The 17,987-nt window shown below is 41.7% G+C and overlaps 1 protein-coding gene across 3 annotated transcripts in view; it reads left to right on the top strand.

Moving 5' to 3' along the window:
• TBC1D8B (TBC1 domain family member 8B) overlaps nt 1–17,987 on the top strand; it is a 73,225-nt gene that overhangs the window by 14,551 nt on the left and 40,687 nt on the right. For all 3 annotated transcript variants that reach the window (XR_004966976.1, XM_036305421.1, XM_036305420.1), the window contains exons 3-6: nt 10,284–10,402; nt 10,905–11,130; nt 12,000–12,240; nt 16,275–16,482. Coding sequence is in view for 2 of the 3 variants with exons in the window: in XM_036305421.1 (XP_036161314.1) it covers nt 10,284–10,402; nt 10,905–11,130; nt 12,000–12,240; nt 16,275–16,482 (794 nt within the window). In the remaining variant the exon portion in view is untranslated. The remainder of the gene's footprint in view (nt 1–10,283; nt 10,403–10,904; nt 11,131–11,999; nt 12,241–16,274; nt 16,483–17,987) is intronic.

The following is a 17,987-nucleotide window of genomic DNA, read 5'->3' as shown; positions in this document are numbered from 1 at the left end:
AAAGGGAATGATTCAACAAGAAAATATAACACTTGTAAACATGTATGGACCTAATATAGGAGCACCCAACTACATTAAAAACTCTTGATGGGCTTTAAGGGAGAGGTTGACAGCAATACAGTCATAGTAGGGGACTTTAACACTCCACTGATATCACTGGATAGATCTTCTGGACAAAAAAATCAACAAGGAAACAGAGGCATTAAGTGACACACTAGATCAGATAGATCTAACTGAAATTTACAGAAGATTTCACCATAAAGCAACAGAATATACATTCTTCTCAAGCACACATGGAACATTCTCAAAGATAGACCATATGTTAGGACATAAAACAAATTCAAATTCAAAAAGATTGATATCATACTGAGCATCTTCTTGGATCACAATGGCATGAAGTTAAAAATCAACTACAATAAAAATAACCTCAAAACACTCAAATACATGGATGCTAAATAGCACGTTACTAAACAATGAATGGGTTACCAATGAGATCAAAGAAGAAATTAAAAACTTTCTGGAAACAAATGAAAATGAACATAAAACCACACAAAACCTCTGGGACACGGTAAAAGCAATCCTGAGAGGAAAATTCATAGCATTATAGCAGTGGTTCTCAACCTTCCTAAGGCCGCGACCCTTTAATACAGTTCCTCATATTGTGGTGACCCCCAACTATAAAATTATTTTCGTTGCTACTTCATAACTGTAATTTTGTTACTGTAAACAATATGTAATTATATATGTGTTTTCTGATAGTCTTAGGCGACCCCTGTGAAAGGGTCGTTTGACCCCCAAAGGGGTCGCGTCCCACAGGTTGAGAACTGCTGCATTATAGGCCTACCTCAAGAAACAAGAAAAAGCACTAATAAGTTACCTAATCCTACAACTAAAGGAATTAAAGAGAGAAGAGCAAGAAAAGCCCAGAGGAAGTAGAAGGAAGGAAATAATAAACATCGGAGTGGAAATTAATGACATAGAGACTAAAATTCAGTACAAAAGATCAATGAATCTAAAAGCTGGTTCTTTGAAAAGATAAACAAGATTGAAGAACCCCTAGGCAGACTCATCAAGAAACAGAGAGAACCCAAATAAATAAAATCAGAAATGAAAGAGGCAATATAACAATGGGCACCACAGGAAAAAAAAGAATTGTACTAGTAAGTATATACTATGAACAAGTATATGCCAAAAAACTGGACAACCTGGAAAATGGACAAATTTCTAGAAACATTCAATCTTCGAAAACTCAATCAGGAAGAATTGGAAAACTTTAATAGGCCAATAACAGCAAATGAAATTAAAGAAGTAATTTAAAAACTTTCAGCAAACAAAAGTCCTGGACTGGATGGAATTACAGTATAGTTTTACCAAACATTCAAAGAACTAGTACCTATCCTCCTCAAACTATTTCAAAAAATTCAAGAGGAAGGAATACTTCCAAGCTCTTTTTACAAAGCCAGGATTATCCTAATTCCAAAAACAGATAAAGACACTGCAAAGAAAGAGAATTACAGGCCAATATCCCTGATTAACACAGATGCTTAAATCCTCAGCAAAATATTAGTAAAGTGGATCCAGCAATATATTAAAAAGATCATACATGCATGAACAAGTAGGATTTATTCCAGGGATGCATGGCTGATACAATAATTGCAAATTTATGAATATGGTGTACCACATAAACAAACTGAAAAACAAAAATCACATGGTCTTATCAGGAATGCAGAAACATCTTTCAATGAAATCCAGCACCCTTTTCTGATAAAAACTCTCAGTAAAGTGGGAATAGAGGGGTCATATCTCAACATAATAAAGTCCATATATGACATACCTACAACCAACATAGTACTCAATGCAAAAAAATCTAAAAGCGTTTCCCTTTAGAACAGGAACAAGACAATGATGTCCGCTTTCACCAATCTTATTCAACATAGTAAGTGGAAGTGCTTTGGAAGTCCTAGCTACAGCAATCAGACAACAAGAAGAGATAAAAGGCATCCACATTGGAAAGGAAAAAGTAAAACTGTGATTCACAGATGACATGATATTGTAAATAGAAAACCTTTAAGACACTACCAGGAAACTACTAGACTTAATAATAAATGAATTTGTCAAGGATCCAAATTCAACATCCAAAAATTGGTGACATTTTTATACACTAATAATGAACTCTCAGAAAAAGAAACCCCCCCCCCCAAAAAAAAACAATCCCTTTTATCATTGTAACAAAACAAATATAATATACCTAGGAATAAACTCAACCAAGGAAGGAAAAGATCTGTACTTGGGAAAACTATAGCACACTGAAAAATAGAAAGAGGGAAGATACAAACAAATGGAAACGTTTACCATATTCATGGATTGGATGAATTAACATCGTTAAAATGTCTATGCTACCTAAAGCAATCTATAGATTCAGTGCAAGCCCTATTAAATTACCAATGGCATACTTCACAGAACTAAAATTAATACTTCAAAAATTTATATGGAACCATAAAAGATCCCAAATAGCTGCAGCAATCTTGAGAAAGAAGAACGAAGTTGGAGGGATCACAGTACCAGATACCAAACTATACTACAAGGCCATTATAACCAAAACAGCCTGCTACTGGCACAAGAACAGACATATAGACCAATGCATCAGAATGGAGACCCCAAAAATTTATTCACATCATTACGGTCAATATTTGACAAAGGAGGCAAGAACATACAATGAAGTAAAGACAGTCTCTTAAATAAATTCTGTTGGGAAAACTGGGCAGACACATACAAGGAGATGAAACTTAGACCACTAACTTACACCATCCTATATAATAAAAGTCTAATATGCAAATCGACCAAACTGTGGAATGACTGGTCGCTATGACATGCACTGACCACCAGGGGGCAGACGCTTAATTTGGGAGCTGCCTCCTGGTGGTCAGCTGCCTCCCACAGTGGTCAGAGCGCCACTTAGCCAAAAGCTGGGCTCACAGCTGGCGAGTGCAGTGGTGGTGGGTAGAGCCTCTCCCGCCTCTGCGGCAGCACTAAGGATATCTGTCTGAATGCCGGCTTAGGCCCGCTTTCCAGGGGAGTGGGCCTAAGCCATCAGTCAGACATCTCCCGAGGGCTCCTGGACTGCAAGGGCACAGGCTGGGCTGTGGAGACCACCCCCCACCCCCATCCAGTGCATGAATTTCATGCACCAGGCCTCTAGTACAGAATAATAAGCTCAAAATGGCTAAAAGACTTAAATGTAAGGCATGAGACCATAAAAATCTTAGAAGAAAACGTAGGCAGTAAAATCTCAGACATCTCACGTAGCATAATTTTTGCCGATATATTTCCTAGGGCAAAAGTACAAAGGAAACAATAAACAAATGGGACTACATCAAAATAAAAATTTTCTGCACAGCAAGAGAAACCACTATCAAAATGAAAAGGGAAGCTACTGTATGGGAGAACATATTTGCCAACAATACATCTGATAAGAGGTTAAAATCCAAAATATATAAAGTACTCATACAACTCAATAAAAGGAAGAAAAACAATCTAATTAAAAAATGTGCAGAAGACCTGAATAGGCATTTCTCCAAAAGAGGACATACAAATGGCCAAGAGACATATGAAAAAATGTTCAAAGTCCCTAATCATCAGAGAAATGCACATTAAAATCACAATGTGGTATCACCTCCCACCTGTCAGAATAACTATCATGAAAAAAATCAACAAACAACAAGTGCTGGCAAGGATGTGGAGAAAAGGGAACACTAGTTCACTGCTGGTGGAAATTCAAATTGGTGCAGCCACTATGGAAAACAGTATGGAGTTTCCTCAGAAATTAAAAATGGAACTTCTGTTTGACCCAGTGATCCCAATTCTGGGAATATATCCTAAAAATCCTCAAATACCAATCATAAAGAATATATGCACCCCTTTATTTATAGAGGCATTATTTACAATAGCTAAGATTTGGAAACAGCCCAAGTGGCCATCAGTAGATGAATGGATAAAAACGCTGTGGGACATTTACACAATGGAATACTATGCAACTGTAAGAAAGAGGATCTCTTACCCTTTGAGACAGCATGGATGGACCTGAAGACTATTATGCTAAGTGAAATATGCCAATCTGAGAAAGACAAATACCACATGATCTCACTTATTTGTGGAATCTAATGAACAAAATGAATTGATCAACAAAATAAGGCCTGGAGCATTCAAGCATGGAACAGACTGATATGCCTCAGTGTGGGGATGGGAGATGCGAAGAGATAATCCAAAGAACTTATATACTTACTAGAGGCCTGATGTACAAAATTCATGCAAGAGTAGGCCTTCCTTCCCCCGGCTGCCAGCACCAACTTCTCTCTAGCACCCAGGACCCGGGCTTGCTTCACAGACCCGGCTTCATCCAGAAGATCGTCTGGAAGGTCATCTGGTCTAATTAACATATTACACTTTTATTATAGACTAGAAGCCCGGTGCACAAAAATTTGTGCACTCGGGGGGGAGGGGGGTCCCTCAGCCCGGCCTGTGCCCTCTCGCAGTATGGGACCCCTCGGGAGATAATGACCTGCTGGCTTAGGCCTGCTCCCGGGTGGCAGAGGGCAGGCCCAATCCCTAGGTGCAGCCCCTGGTCGGGCTCAGAGCAGGGCCGATTGGGGAGTTGGGGCGCCGCCCCCTGTCATGCACAGAGCAGAGCGGATCAGGAGGTTGCAATGCTACCCTCAGTCACGCTCAGGGTAGGGCCGATTGGGGGGTTGGGGCACCGTCCCCTGTCACACTCAAGGCAGGGTCGATGGGGAGGTTGCGGCGCCACCCCCTGTCACGCAGAGAGCAGGGTCAATCAGGGGGTTGGGGCACTGCCCCCTGTCACTCACAGAGCAGGGCCCATCAGGGGGGTTGGGGCTCTGTACCCTGTCATGCACAGAGCAGGACCCATCAGGGGATTGGGGCGCCACCCTCTATCACCCACAGAGCAGGGCTGATCAGGGGGTTGGGGCGCCGCCACTGTCACACTCAGGGCAGGGCCGATGGGGAGGCTATGGCTCTACCCCGTCACACACAGAGCAGGGCCCGTGGGGGGGTGGAGGGGTTGGGGCGCCTTCCCCTGTCACGAACAGAGCAGGGTGGATAGGGAGGTTGTGGCCCCGCCCCCTGTCACACACAGAGCCACAGGGCGATCAGGGGGTTTGGGCGCTGCCCCCGTCACGCTGATCCCGGTGCCGGGAGGCCTCGTGGCTCCGCTGATCCTGGTGCTGGGAGGCATATTACCCTTTTACTATATAGGGTAGAGGCCTGGTGCACGGGTGGGTGCCGGCTGGTTTGCCCTGAAGGGTGTCCTAGATCAGGGTGGGGGGTCCCTACTGGGGTGCCTGGCCAGCCTGGGTGAGGGGATGATGGCTGTTTGCAGCTGGTCACACACCCTTCAGGGTGGGGTTCCCCACTGGGGTGCCTGGCCAGTCTGGGTGAGGAGCTGAGGGCTGTTTTCAGGCTGGGGGTGACTGAAGCTCCCAACCGCTCCTTTTTTTCTTTTTCTTTTTTTATTCTGAGCCAGCTTTAGCTTTGAGGCTTGGCTCCAGCTCTTAGGACTCCACTGCTGAAAGTAGGTTTCTGGCCTTTGCTTACAATGTTGCGATCTTGCTGGCTGAAGGCCGGCGGACTAAAGCAGGTTTCTGGGGTTTTGTTTAGCTTCTATATTTGTTACATAGTTGCTTAGAGTTGCAGCTCAGAGGCCTTCAGTGGCAGGAGGGGAACGTTAGAGTCCTCCGTCACTGAAGCAAGCAAGCCTCATGTTACGTTCAAGCTGCCTGGCTGCCGGCCGCCATCTTGGCTGGCAGTTAGTTTGCATATCGTCCTGATTAGCCAATGGGAAGGGTAGCGGTCATACGCTAATTACCATGTTTCTCTTTTATTAGATAGGACTAGAGGCCCGGTGCACAAAAATTAGTGCACTCGCGGAGGAGGGGGGGGGTCCCTCAGCCCGGCCTGTGCCCTCTCACAGTCTGGGACCCCTCGAGAGATAACGACCTGCTGGCTTAGGCCTGCTCTCGGGTGGCAGAGGGCAGGCCCAATCCCTAGGTGCAGCCCCTGGTCGGGCTCAGAGCAGGGCCGATTGGGGAGTTGGGGCGCCTTCCCCTGTCATGCACAGAGCAGGGCCGATTGGGAGGTTGCGATGCCACCCTCAGTCACGCTCAGGGTAGGGCCGATTGGGGGGTTGGGGCACCGCCCCCGTCACACTCAAGGCAGGGTCGATGGTGAGGTTGCAGCGCCACCGCCTGTCATGCACAGAGCAGGGTCCATCAGGGGGGTTGGGGCTCCATACCCTGTCATGGACAGAGCAGGGCCAATCAGGGGGTTGGGGCGCTGCCCCCTGTCACGCACAGAGCAGGGCCCATCAGGGGGTTGAGGAGCTCCCCCCGTCACTCACAGAGTAGGGCTGATAGGAGAGTTGGGGCACCGCCCCCTGTCACGCACAGAGCAGGGCCCATCAGGGGGTTGAGGAGCTCCCCCCTGTCACTCACAGAGTAGGGCCGATAGGGGAGTTGGGGCACCGCCTCCTGTCACACTCAGGGCAGGGCGGATCAGGGGGTTGAGGCGCCGCCCTCTATCACCCACAGAGCTGGGCCGATCAGGGGGTTGGGGCGCCGCCACTGTCACACTCAGGGCAGGGCCGATGGGGAGGTTATGGCTCTACCCCATCACACACAGAGCAGGGCCCGTGGGGGGGCGGGGTTGGAGCGCTGCCTCTATCACCCACAGAGCAGGGCCAATTAGGGGGTGGGAGTGCCGCCACTCTCACACTCAGGGCAGGGCCGATGGGGAGGTTATGGCTCTACCCCATCACACAGAGAGCAGGGCCCCTGGCGGGGCGGGTTGGGGCGCCGCCCTCTATCACCCACAGAGCAGGGCCGATCAGGGGGTTGAGGCAGCGCACCCTGTCACACACAGAGCCGCAGGGCGATCAGGGGGTTGGGGGGCTCCCCCCTATCAGGCACAGAACCGGGCTAATCAGGGGGTTGGGGCTCCTTCCCCTGTCACAAACAAAGCAGGGCGGATATGGAGGTTGTGGCCCCGCCCCCTGTCACACACAGAGCTGCAGGGCGATCAGGGGGTTTGGGCGCTGCCCCGTGTCATGCTGATCCCGGTGCCGGGAGGCCTCTCGGCTCCGCTGATCCTGGTGCTGGAAAGCCTCGCGGCTCCGCTGATCCCAGTGCTGGGAGGCATATTACCCTTTTACTATATAGGATAGAGGCCTGGTTCATGGGTGGGGCTGGCTGGTTTGCCCTGAAGGGTGCCCTGGATCAGGGTGGGGGTCCCCACTGGGGTACCTGGCCAGTCTGGGTGAGGGGCTGAGGGCTGTTTTCAGGCCGACTGAAGCTCCCAACTGCTCCTTTTTTTTTTTATTTTTTACTTTTTTTTATTCTGGGCCAGCTTTAGCTCTGGCTCCAGCTCTGAGGCCTCTGCTGCTGAAAGAAGGTATCTGGTTTTTTTCGGTTCTATAATCGAAACAATGTATAACTCCAGCTCTGAGATCCCGGGCTCTCTGAAAGCAGGTTTCTGGGGTTTTGTTTAGCTTCTATATTTGTTACAATGTTTCTTAAACTGCAGGCTCAGAGGCTGGCAAGGCAGGCAGGGAACGTTGGAGTCCTCCGTCACTGAAGCAAACAAGCCTCATGTTAGTTTCAAGCTGCCTGACTGCCGGCCGCCATCTTGGCTGGCAGTTAATTTGCATATCTCGCTGATTAGACAATGGGAAGGGTAGCGGTCGTATGCCAATTACCATGTTTCTCTTTTTTTAGATAGGATAGGATATGCATAGCCCTTGGACATGGGCGATAGGATGGTGAAGACCTGGGGGATCGGTAGGGGCTGGGAGGAGCGGTGTAAGGGGGAAGAAAATGAAGATATCTAATACTATACTATCAATAATAAAAATATGTATATTTTAAAAATAAAACTATAACCCTTAATAGATTAAAAAAATACAGGAAGAAAATGTTAGAACTTTTATCTTGTACTTTAATTATTTTGTTTCTGTGTATGGTTTATAATGTATATAAAATATGAATGTCATAGGACATGTACTATAATAAACAAAAATATGTGTAAAAAATAAAAATAAAACATTGATCAGTTGAGGGACCTGAAACATGTGTTCCATTAGTGCTAATTTTGAATAGATTTTGGTCATTGCTACTGCTATATAACTCCTTTCTTCAACTTATTCCTCCTTATTCACCCAACTGTAAGGAAGGTAAGAACTTCCCCATAAAATACTGTTTCATCTGTAATAACTCAGATGAGGAGAATCAAGCCCAAAACTTCAAAGTCATTCCCTAAGAAAGGATAAGTCTGAAAAATTGAATCTTTTTTAATTGCACACCTACGTTCTCACAAAAGGAATCATATCCTTGAAGTACTTGAAATATGAAAGGATATCTCTCAGGTAATGCTACATATTAATTCTCCTGGAGCGGTTTAGATTCTTCCTAATAAAGCAACTCAAAATCTTAAAAAACACCATGACAGTATGTTACTTTTTTATGATGCTATTATAATGTTGCTCTAAATTAGAATCCCAGATTTTTAGCTTTTTGTATGCTGAAATACTGTCTTTTCTCTCTCTCTTTCTTTTCTCCATCTCTGTTATCAAGTAGATACACTTTTCAAAAAAAAAAATTCATGTGACTTTTGGATAGTTCATATGCATCAGCATATAGCTACAGCATACAATTAATTTTTAAAGATGTGTGGCTTGTGCAGCCAGCATGGCTCAGTGATTGAGCATTGACCTATGAGCCAGGAGGTCACAGTTTGATTCTTGGTCAGGGCACATACCTATGTTGGAGTTCAATCCCTGTGGGGGGGTGTGCAGGAGGCAACTGATCAATGATTCATCATTGATGTTTCTCTCTCTCCCTTCCTCTCTGAAATCAATAAAAAAAAATTTTAAAGAAAAGATTTGTGGCTTATTTTTTACATCTCCCTCTAAATTTCCTTTAGTGTAGGAGGTGAGCATTTTCTCCTGGATCTCTTAAATTGAACGTCATTTAAACTAAATGAAGAAGACACTACACCTGCTGATATTATGAGATGTCTGTAACCTCAACTCTAAACTTGGTTGGTCAAAATTATATAGAAAAAATGTCCTTTCATTGCACTGATGCAGAAATATAGTAGTTACCTACTAATGAAGCTTCCTTATAATTAAAGGACCAAAATAAAGGCCTTAAAATTTTCACATAAATTTTATTTGTGGTTCATTAAAGAAAGTTATTGCACTTGGTATGGTGACTTTAACAGCATGAATATGATTCTAACTGAATTGTAGGAAATAGGCAACTTTGCAGTTTCAATACATTTTTAAGTATCACTCTATATTATAAGATAAACTAGGAAGTCAAGGTATTTCTTTTGATTGAAATTTGTATAATCTACAATGCTTGGGAGATCTTAAAGATATGCAGAGATTGATATTGCAGTGTTCTTCAGGCCAAAGCAACCCAAATTTAATTTATTTAAGCTAACCTCCTAAAAGCCACCTAACCCTGATTCAGCAGGTACCATGGATTTAATCTTGCTACAGGGTTTCTAAACTCTTCCATGAAATTTTGACAGGCCTTTTAATTTAAGGGTGGCTCTGAGCAAAGGTTTCACACCTTCTGAAATAAGTTGAATTGCCACAGTTGAAATCTATATTCATACAGTGTGTTTAGGGTTGTCATGTGCATGCTGTTTTCAGTAACACAGATTATAGGCACAGTAGTATTATTTGAAGACCAAGAATTAAGTTATGTATATTTATATTCTGGTATTCTAGCTATTCTCTTAAAAGATACTGGTTATTGTAGGCACCAGTTACTGGCATCTTGTTTTTAGAATTTTATCTTTCCTCATGAATTATATTTACTTTTCTCCCCTTTCATTAAATATTTTGTTTTTATTTATAATGAAAACTAGAGGCCCAATGCATGAAATTCGTGCAAGAGTAGGCCTTCCTTCCCCCAGCTGCCAGCACCGGCTTCCCTCTGGCACCTGGGACCTGGGCTTCCCTTGCAGCCCCAGCTTCATCTGGAAGGATGTCTGGTCTAATTAGCATATTATGCTTTTATTATAGTGTTCATGCCCACATGTAGAGATGAAGTAGAGAATAAATTTAATACATTTATTTTTATGAATATCATTTTTGAAAAGAGCATATATAATTTTATTTTTTTTAACTAAGCTTGTAAATATTGAGCAGTTTTGTTGTGGAGTTTTTCTTGTGTCTTTTATTCTTTTCCATTATTAATCAGGAGCCAACAGAGAAGAAATAATGAAGCATTGGGATTGGTTGGAACAAAATATCATGAAGACTTTATCTGTGTTTGACTCAAGTGAAGATATTACTAATTTTGTACAAGGAAAGATAAGAGTAAGTGGCCTGGGTACAATTTGTAGATGAAATAACAAAAATCTTGACCCTCTTATTGAAGTATTAAAAGCTGCATAGAAGGTCAATGTTTTATTGGCACCTTTTAGGATTGGCAGAAGCACACATATGAATGTCAGAATCAGTGCTAAAGAAAAATTGCAAAGTCAGTGGTTAGTTTTTGGTGCCCTTGTGAGTGCTCTTAGGGATATTTTCATTTTAATATCTCTTGAGTTTGGAGTTAGAGTGAACACTTCACTCAATCAAAACAATATTTAGCATCTGTATTTCTGGTAGTTCTTTGTGAGGCATTAGAAAAAACCTAATGACAAAATTAAAGAAAATCTCATCTCTGTCCTAAGTATGTAATATGCATACATATACATATGATATATGTATCTGTGTAGATATACACAGTTGTATTCAATGAACTGTTTAAATATATGAAATAAATTTTTGTTGATAGGTAATGATTGATTTTCAGAAAATATTTTGTCTCCCTTAGGGATTAATTGCTGAAGAGGGAAAACATTCTTTTGCAAAAGAAGATGACCCTGAGAAATTTCGAGAAACTCTCTTGAAATTTGAAAAATGTTTTGGTTTGCCAGAGCAGGAGAAATTAGTGACGTATTACTCATGCAGTTATTGGAAAGGACGGGTTCCTTGTCAGGGCTGGCTCTATCTTAGCACCAACTTCCTGAGCTTCTATTCTTTTTTGTTGGGATCAGAAAGTAAGTGATTTCTATTGCTTACCATGACTTTGAACTTTCTGACTGACTTATCAACTCTGTAGTGGTATTAGATTGTATATAAAGTACTAGGATTGATATTAAGGGTAATTAAACTGTACATTAAAAGTTCAGTTGATCTAGCCCTGGCCGGTGTGGCTCAGTTGGTTGGAGCATTATCCAGTGCAACTGAAAGGTTTCTGGTTCGATTCCCAGTCAGGACACATTCCTATGTTGGGGGTTTAATCTCTGGTGAGGGTGTTTATGGGAGGCAACTGATCAATGATCTCTCTCTCTCTCTCTCTCTCTCTCTCTCTCTCTCTCTCTCTCCCCCGCCCCCATCACTTTCCCCTTCTCCCTCTTTCTTTCTCTCTCCCTCCCCCCCTCTCTCTAAATATAAAACAAGTTTACTACATCTAGAGAAAGAATTCTTTTAAGGCTGGTTATTTAACATAGGAACCATAAGAAATATGTATAAAATGTCTTGCATAATGCCTTTCATATTGTGGGAAGTGAATGAATATGAAATGATGGTGATCTAGCATATAACTCCTTTTCTTCAGTTGTTATAAACTACCTACTTTCCTCGATCTATGCTTTAATCCTTGTTTTAAACATACAATATAAATATAGTAGCCATAGTACCACTATGTAATTATGTAAAGTAACAGAATAATTTATATCTATTCCTAGACTCCCCAATTATTATGTTTATGGTTATGTTTTAAAATTATAACTAATGTTGGATTCAAAGATTTTAGTTGTTCATATCATTTTTCAAGTATGTTACTATTCTTTTGAAAGACCTGATTGATAAACATTAATCAACATTTACAAATTTAATCTGATCTACTTATAACTCTTATTTACAGTAAAACTCATTATCTCCTGGGATGCTGTCTCAAAACTTGAAAAGACTTCAAATGTCATACTGACAGAGAGTATTCATGTGTGTTCTCAAGGGGATAGCCACTACTTTTCCATGTTTTTGCATATTAACCAAACATACCTTCTTATGGAACAGCTAGCCAACTATGCTGTAAAGAGACTTTTTGATAAGGAAACATTTGATAATGACCCAATTCTTGATGATCCTCGACAAATCACCAAAAGGTATTCAAACCTTAATTAATACTTACTTTTTTAAAATATTGTTTGACCAAAGAATGGTAGCATGGATTAGCATTAAAAGTTAACCATTCTGTATTATGTGATGTGCTTTTTTGGGGGGGGTGGTAATTATTGATATTTATTTATATGCATTTCACAAATAGTGTTCTCTTCATGAAATTTAGTGCTAAGAAGCAATTGAAGTTAGGTTTGAAAATTATTTCTTGAGATCCCAGTAGGATTTGCCATGGAGTGCTTTTAAAAATGTAGAGATTTATATGTGCAAGGTTAATCTAACTCTAAATTTCTGTATGAGTAGTATAGTTTTAGGTCTGAAATTATTAAATGTATTTATTTTAAAATAATTTATAAAGAGCATTGTTTTTTGTTTTGTTGTTTTATGTTTTTAAATATTTTTTATTGATTTCAGAGAGGAAGGGAAAAGGAGAGAGAGATAGAAACATCAATGATGAGAGAGAATCATTGATCGGCTGCCTCCTGCACGCCCCACACAGGGGATCGAGCCCCCAACCCAGGTATGTGCCCTTGATCAGAATCCAACCTAGGACCCTTCAGTCCCCAGGCCGGCCTTCTATACACTGAGCCAAACTGGCTAGAGCAAGGGCATTGTTTTTTTATGAAGAGGCAAGTTTGTGGAGTCAGTGGAGAATATAGTGTTTAAAAGGAGAGTACAGGAACTCTTGGACAAGTCATAATCACTCAGGACCTCTGTATTTTCAGAGAGCACTTATAAGGAATGAGCAATATATTATGTGAAAGCAATTTATAAAATATAAAGTACTAGATAAATATTAATAATTAGTTTCTGCATCAGAAGTATATGTCTGAAAGCTGTTTGCCTCTATATGTATTTAGTTTGCTATCACATATTCTACAATTTGCTTCCCCTCCTTAAAATAATATATCATGGACTTCTTTTCATTGATATAAATAAACCTCATCCTTTTAAATAATAATGAAATAACCCATTGAATTACAATTTGAGTTAAAATTAATGTGGTTTTCCGTTCATATTTATAAAAATTATTTTTTTTCAATTAAATCTTTATTGTTCAGATTATTACATTAGTTACTCTTTTTTCCCACCATAACTCCCCTCCACCCAGTTTCCACCCCACCCTCCACCCTCACTCCCCACCCACTGTCCTCATCCATAGGTGCACGATTATTGTCCAATCTCTTCCCTCACCCCCACACCCCTTCCCCCCCCACAAGAATAGTCAGTCCATTCCCTTTCTATGTCCCTGATTCTATTACAATCACCAGTTCATACTGTTCATCAGATTATTTATTCACTTGATTTTTAGATTCACTTGTTGATAGATGTGTATTTGTTGTTCATAATTTGTATCTTTACCTTTTTCTTCTTCTTCCTCTTCTTAAAGGATACCTTTCAGCATTTCATATAATACTGGTTTGGTGGTGATGAACTCCTTTAGCTATTTTCTTATCTGTGAAGCTCTTTATCTGGCCTTCACTTCTGAATGATAGCTTTGCTGGATAAAGTAGTCTTGGTTGTAGGTTCTTGGTATTCATCACTTTGAATATTTCTTGCTACTCCCTTCTGGCCTGCAAAGTTTCTGTTGAGAAATCAGCTAACAGTCGTATGGGTACTCCCTTGTAGGTAACTGATTTTCTTTCTCTTGCTGCTTTTAGGATTCTCTCTTTGTCTTTTGCTCTTGGCATTTTAATTATGATGTGCCTTGGTGTGGTCCTCTTTGGATTCCTTTTGTTTGGGGTTCTCTGTGCTTCCTGGACTTGGAAGTCTATTTCTTTCACCAGGTAGGGGAAGTTTTCTGTCATTATTTCTTCAAATAGGTTTTTAATATCTTGCCCTCTCTCATCTTCTGGCACCCCTATAATTCGGATGTTGGTACGCTTGAAGCTGTCCCAGAGGCTCCTTACACTATCTTCGTATTTTTGGATTCTTTTTTTATTTTGCTTTTCCGGTTGGGTGTTTTTTGCTTCTTCGTATTTCAAATCTTTGACTTGATTCTTGCGACCCTCTAGTCTGCTGTTGGGAGTCTGTATAATATTCTTTATTTCAGTCAGTGTATGCTTAATTTCTAGTTGGTTCTTTATCACAACATCGAGGGTCTCATTAGATTTCTTGAGGATCTCACTGCATTTATCGGCGGTCTCACCAGTCTTTTCGAGGGCCTTATTAAATTTATCAGCAGCTTCTAGACAGTTCTTTAAAGACCTTAAAAGTGTGGTTTTGAACTCTATATCCAACAGTTTGCTTTCCTCTAATTCTGTTGTTTGTGTCCTGTTTCTTTGTCTCGGCATTTTTTATGCTTCACTGTGTCGATAGAGTGCCTTTCTGTGCTAAGTGTCCCAATCACCTGAGGTAGACACTCTTGGTGCACCCCCTTGTGGGCTTTGTGCACAGTCTTGTTGTAGTTAAGCCTTGATTGTTGTAGTTATCACTGTGAGGAATTGACCTCCAGGCCAATTGGCTGTGAGAATCAGCTGTGTCTGCAGTGGGAGAACTTCTGTGCTGGAGACACCCCTCTGGGGCTAGACTTGCTTCAATGGGGCTTTGGTGCTCACTGAGTCTGCCCCTGAGTGTGTCTTTTATGGTTCCACGGAGCTGAAAACTGGGATGGTCCCACTCTGACCTCTGGGTTTCCTGGCTCCTGGATCTCTAGGGAGGTGCTAATCTAGCCTTTGCCTGAGGCTATCCAGCAAAAGCCTCCCTGCAGGGCTTGGCGGGGCAGGTCCCACGGGATCAACAGGGTGGGGTTAGCAATTATGGCTGCTCTCAGTCTTGCCCTCAGAGGCTCTGCTTCTCAGTGTCCCAGTAATCACTGCAAGCCCCACGGAGAGAAAGCTGCCCTAGGGTTCTGAGTGATGCCAGACAGTCCCGCTTCTCCCGTATGAGTCTGGGCCCCTAGAGACTCGCCCAGAACTTTAGCTCAGAGCCTGAGACTCCCTCCCGATTGAAAACGACAACGGCACCCTCAGCCGCCAGCCCGCTCCGCATGCACTCCGCACCTTAGTATTTTACTTCAGCACTGTGCCTCCTCTGAGTCTCGGTATGCTTTTCTCTTTCCTTCTAGTTGTAGAATTTCCCCTCAGCCAGCTTTCCTGTGGTTCTGGATGATGTCCGTTCCGTCTTTTAGTTGTATTTTTGAAGTGGTTGTTCGAGGCAACAAACTCCAGTGTTTACCTATGCCGCCATCTTGGTTTCTCCTATCAAAATTATTTTGAAAGACATGAAGTATCTCATATTCAAATAGTATATGCTGGAATGATGAATTTAGTTTTAATTTTGTTGGCTCTGAGTTAGAACTTGCATAATTTACTTACTACTCCAGATGGCATAGCTGCTTAACTTGAGTGTTTAGTGCCACTAGAAAATTGTTCTATTTTAAGCAATTGTTTTTTATTTATATATGTATGTATAAGTTAACAACTAATCTGTATTTATTGACACCTATATGGTGCCTAATACTGTGCAAACAGTATTGTTTTATCTTGCTTCTAATTTGGACTTTTTAAAATATTAATATTATCTTTTATGTACTATTTATCTTTTATGCAAAATTTTAGTTTTAATATTACTTTTTATGCATTAACTTTCTCTCTAAATTTGGATGCCATAAATTTTCATTATTTTATTTTGTTTGAACTGGGTAACATGATTTTCTGATAACCAGATTATAACGATTACTGTCTACTGAGATTAGTTTTAGCCATAATCAATAATATGACAATATAGTAGTATAATAATAATCTTCCAGCAAATCACTCCTTAGCAGATGGTTTGAAGACCTATATTATCTCTAATTTTTGTGCATTCTAATCCACTAATTTAAAAAATTGGAAAAGAGAACAAACAAAATGAATCTGTTAGGAATCAGTAGTTTCTTCCATTTCATAATTTGTTGAAGAATATAGCATCTAGTGTTTAAACTTTCTGCTTTACATTGCATTTGTATTAATCAGTATAAACATGTGCACCCTTTAGAAGTCATTATTTTATTTAAGTCCCCCTTTTTTCTTTCCTACAGAGGTCTAGAAGATCGAGCCCACAGTGAGCAGTTTAATGCTTTTTTTAGGCTGCCCAAAGAAGAGACTTTGAAAGAAGTACATGAATGTTTTTTATGGGTGCCATTCAGCCACTTCAATGCTCATGGCAAAATGTGCATCTCAGAGAACTATATCTGCTTTGCTAGCCAGGATGGCAATCTATGCAGTGTAATCATTCCATTTCGAGAGGTAATGTAAGTTTGGTTGCGTACCAGTTTTTAGTTTGAAGATATTAACATTCAAAGAGGAAAATTTCCTTTAATTCTATAAAGTATTAAAAACTCATTATGCCACTTTATTTTAGTAATTTTTAGATAATAATTTTTAAGTCAGCATTATTCTTTAGGATAAGAATACTAAGAGCCTTATAGCTCTTGTTGAAAATGAAAAAAGTTACATAAAAATTTAGAAACAGGGTTAGGGTTTAGGATGACTCAAAATGGAACATGATTAGACAGACATATATGACATGAACACCAAAACTTAGATATTTGATATGCACAGTCAAAAAAGATAGAATTGATAGCTTTTGTGTAAGTCAAAAATAGTCAGCATTGCACCACTAAATTGTGTTGTCATTTTTAAAGACTACATGTTAGTTAAGACTTTCCCTTGAGAAGTTAAATAACTTGTACCTGTATCAGTGGTACAACTAGTACATAAAGTCTATTTCTTTTTTTTAGGATAATAAGAAATTTTATTATTTCCTTTTTAAATTTTTTTCAATTACAATTGACATTCAATATTATATTAGCTTTAGATGTACAGCATAGTGGTTAGATATTTACACCCCCCAATAAGTCTAGTACTCCCTGACAACATACATAGTTATTACAATACTAGTGATCCAGTGCACAGATTCATGCACATTGAAAGGAAATTAATTAGAAAGTGGCTGGTGGGGCGGGACTGGGCGAGATGGGCCAGACACATCCTGGAGCCAACCTCCTGCGGTCCCTACCTGGCATCTGCAGAGTGAGTGGGGTCCCTCTGGCAGGTGGGGTCCCTCGGCCTGGCCTGTGGGGATCTGGCTGAAACCAGTTCTCCGACATCCCCCGAGGGGTCCTGGAGTGCAAGAGGCCACTCTGAAAAGTTGCTGTAGTACAGGGTGTGGAACGCAAATGCAAGTGTGCAGTAAACCAGATTCAGGGCTGACAGTGCCCCAGCAACAACATAACCCACAGCCAAAGGTGGATTTGCATGGCCCCGCGAGGAATCAGGCTCCCTCCTCTCTGGTTTTGAGGTGCGTGACCTGAGAACCACTGCTGCCAAGTCACTGCTGCTCAGCAGCTCCTGCATTGAACATCTGCCCCCTGGTGGTCAGTACGCGTCATAGCGACCGGTCGGACGATCGGAAACTTAGCATATTAGCCTTTTATATATAGACTAGAGGCCCGTGCACAGAATTCGTGCATGGGAGGGGGTGTCCCTCAGCCTGGCCTGCACCCTCTCAAAATCTGGGACCCCCTCGAGGGATGTCTGACTGGCAGTCGGACATCCTTCTCAAAATCCGGGACCACTGGACTCTAACTACACGTCTGCCTGCCTGATCACCCCTAACTGCCTCTGCTTGCCTGATTGCCCCTCAGCACTCTGCCTGCCTGCCTGATTGCACCTAAGCACTCTGCCTGCCTGATAGCCCCTAACCACTCTGCTGCCTCCTTGATCACCCCTAACTGCTCACCTGCCTGCCT

This window comes from Myotis myotis, unplaced genomic scaffold (assembly GCF_014108235.1).
Source record: "Myotis myotis isolate mMyoMyo1 unplaced genomic scaffold, mMyoMyo1.p scaffold_m19_p_4, whole genome shotgun sequence".
Taxonomy (NCBI): domain Eukaryota; kingdom Metazoa; phylum Chordata; class Mammalia; order Chiroptera; family Vespertilionidae; genus Myotis; species Myotis myotis.
Note: the sequence above shows the minus strand (reverse complement) of the source record. Positions and strands in the feature narration are given on the sequence as shown.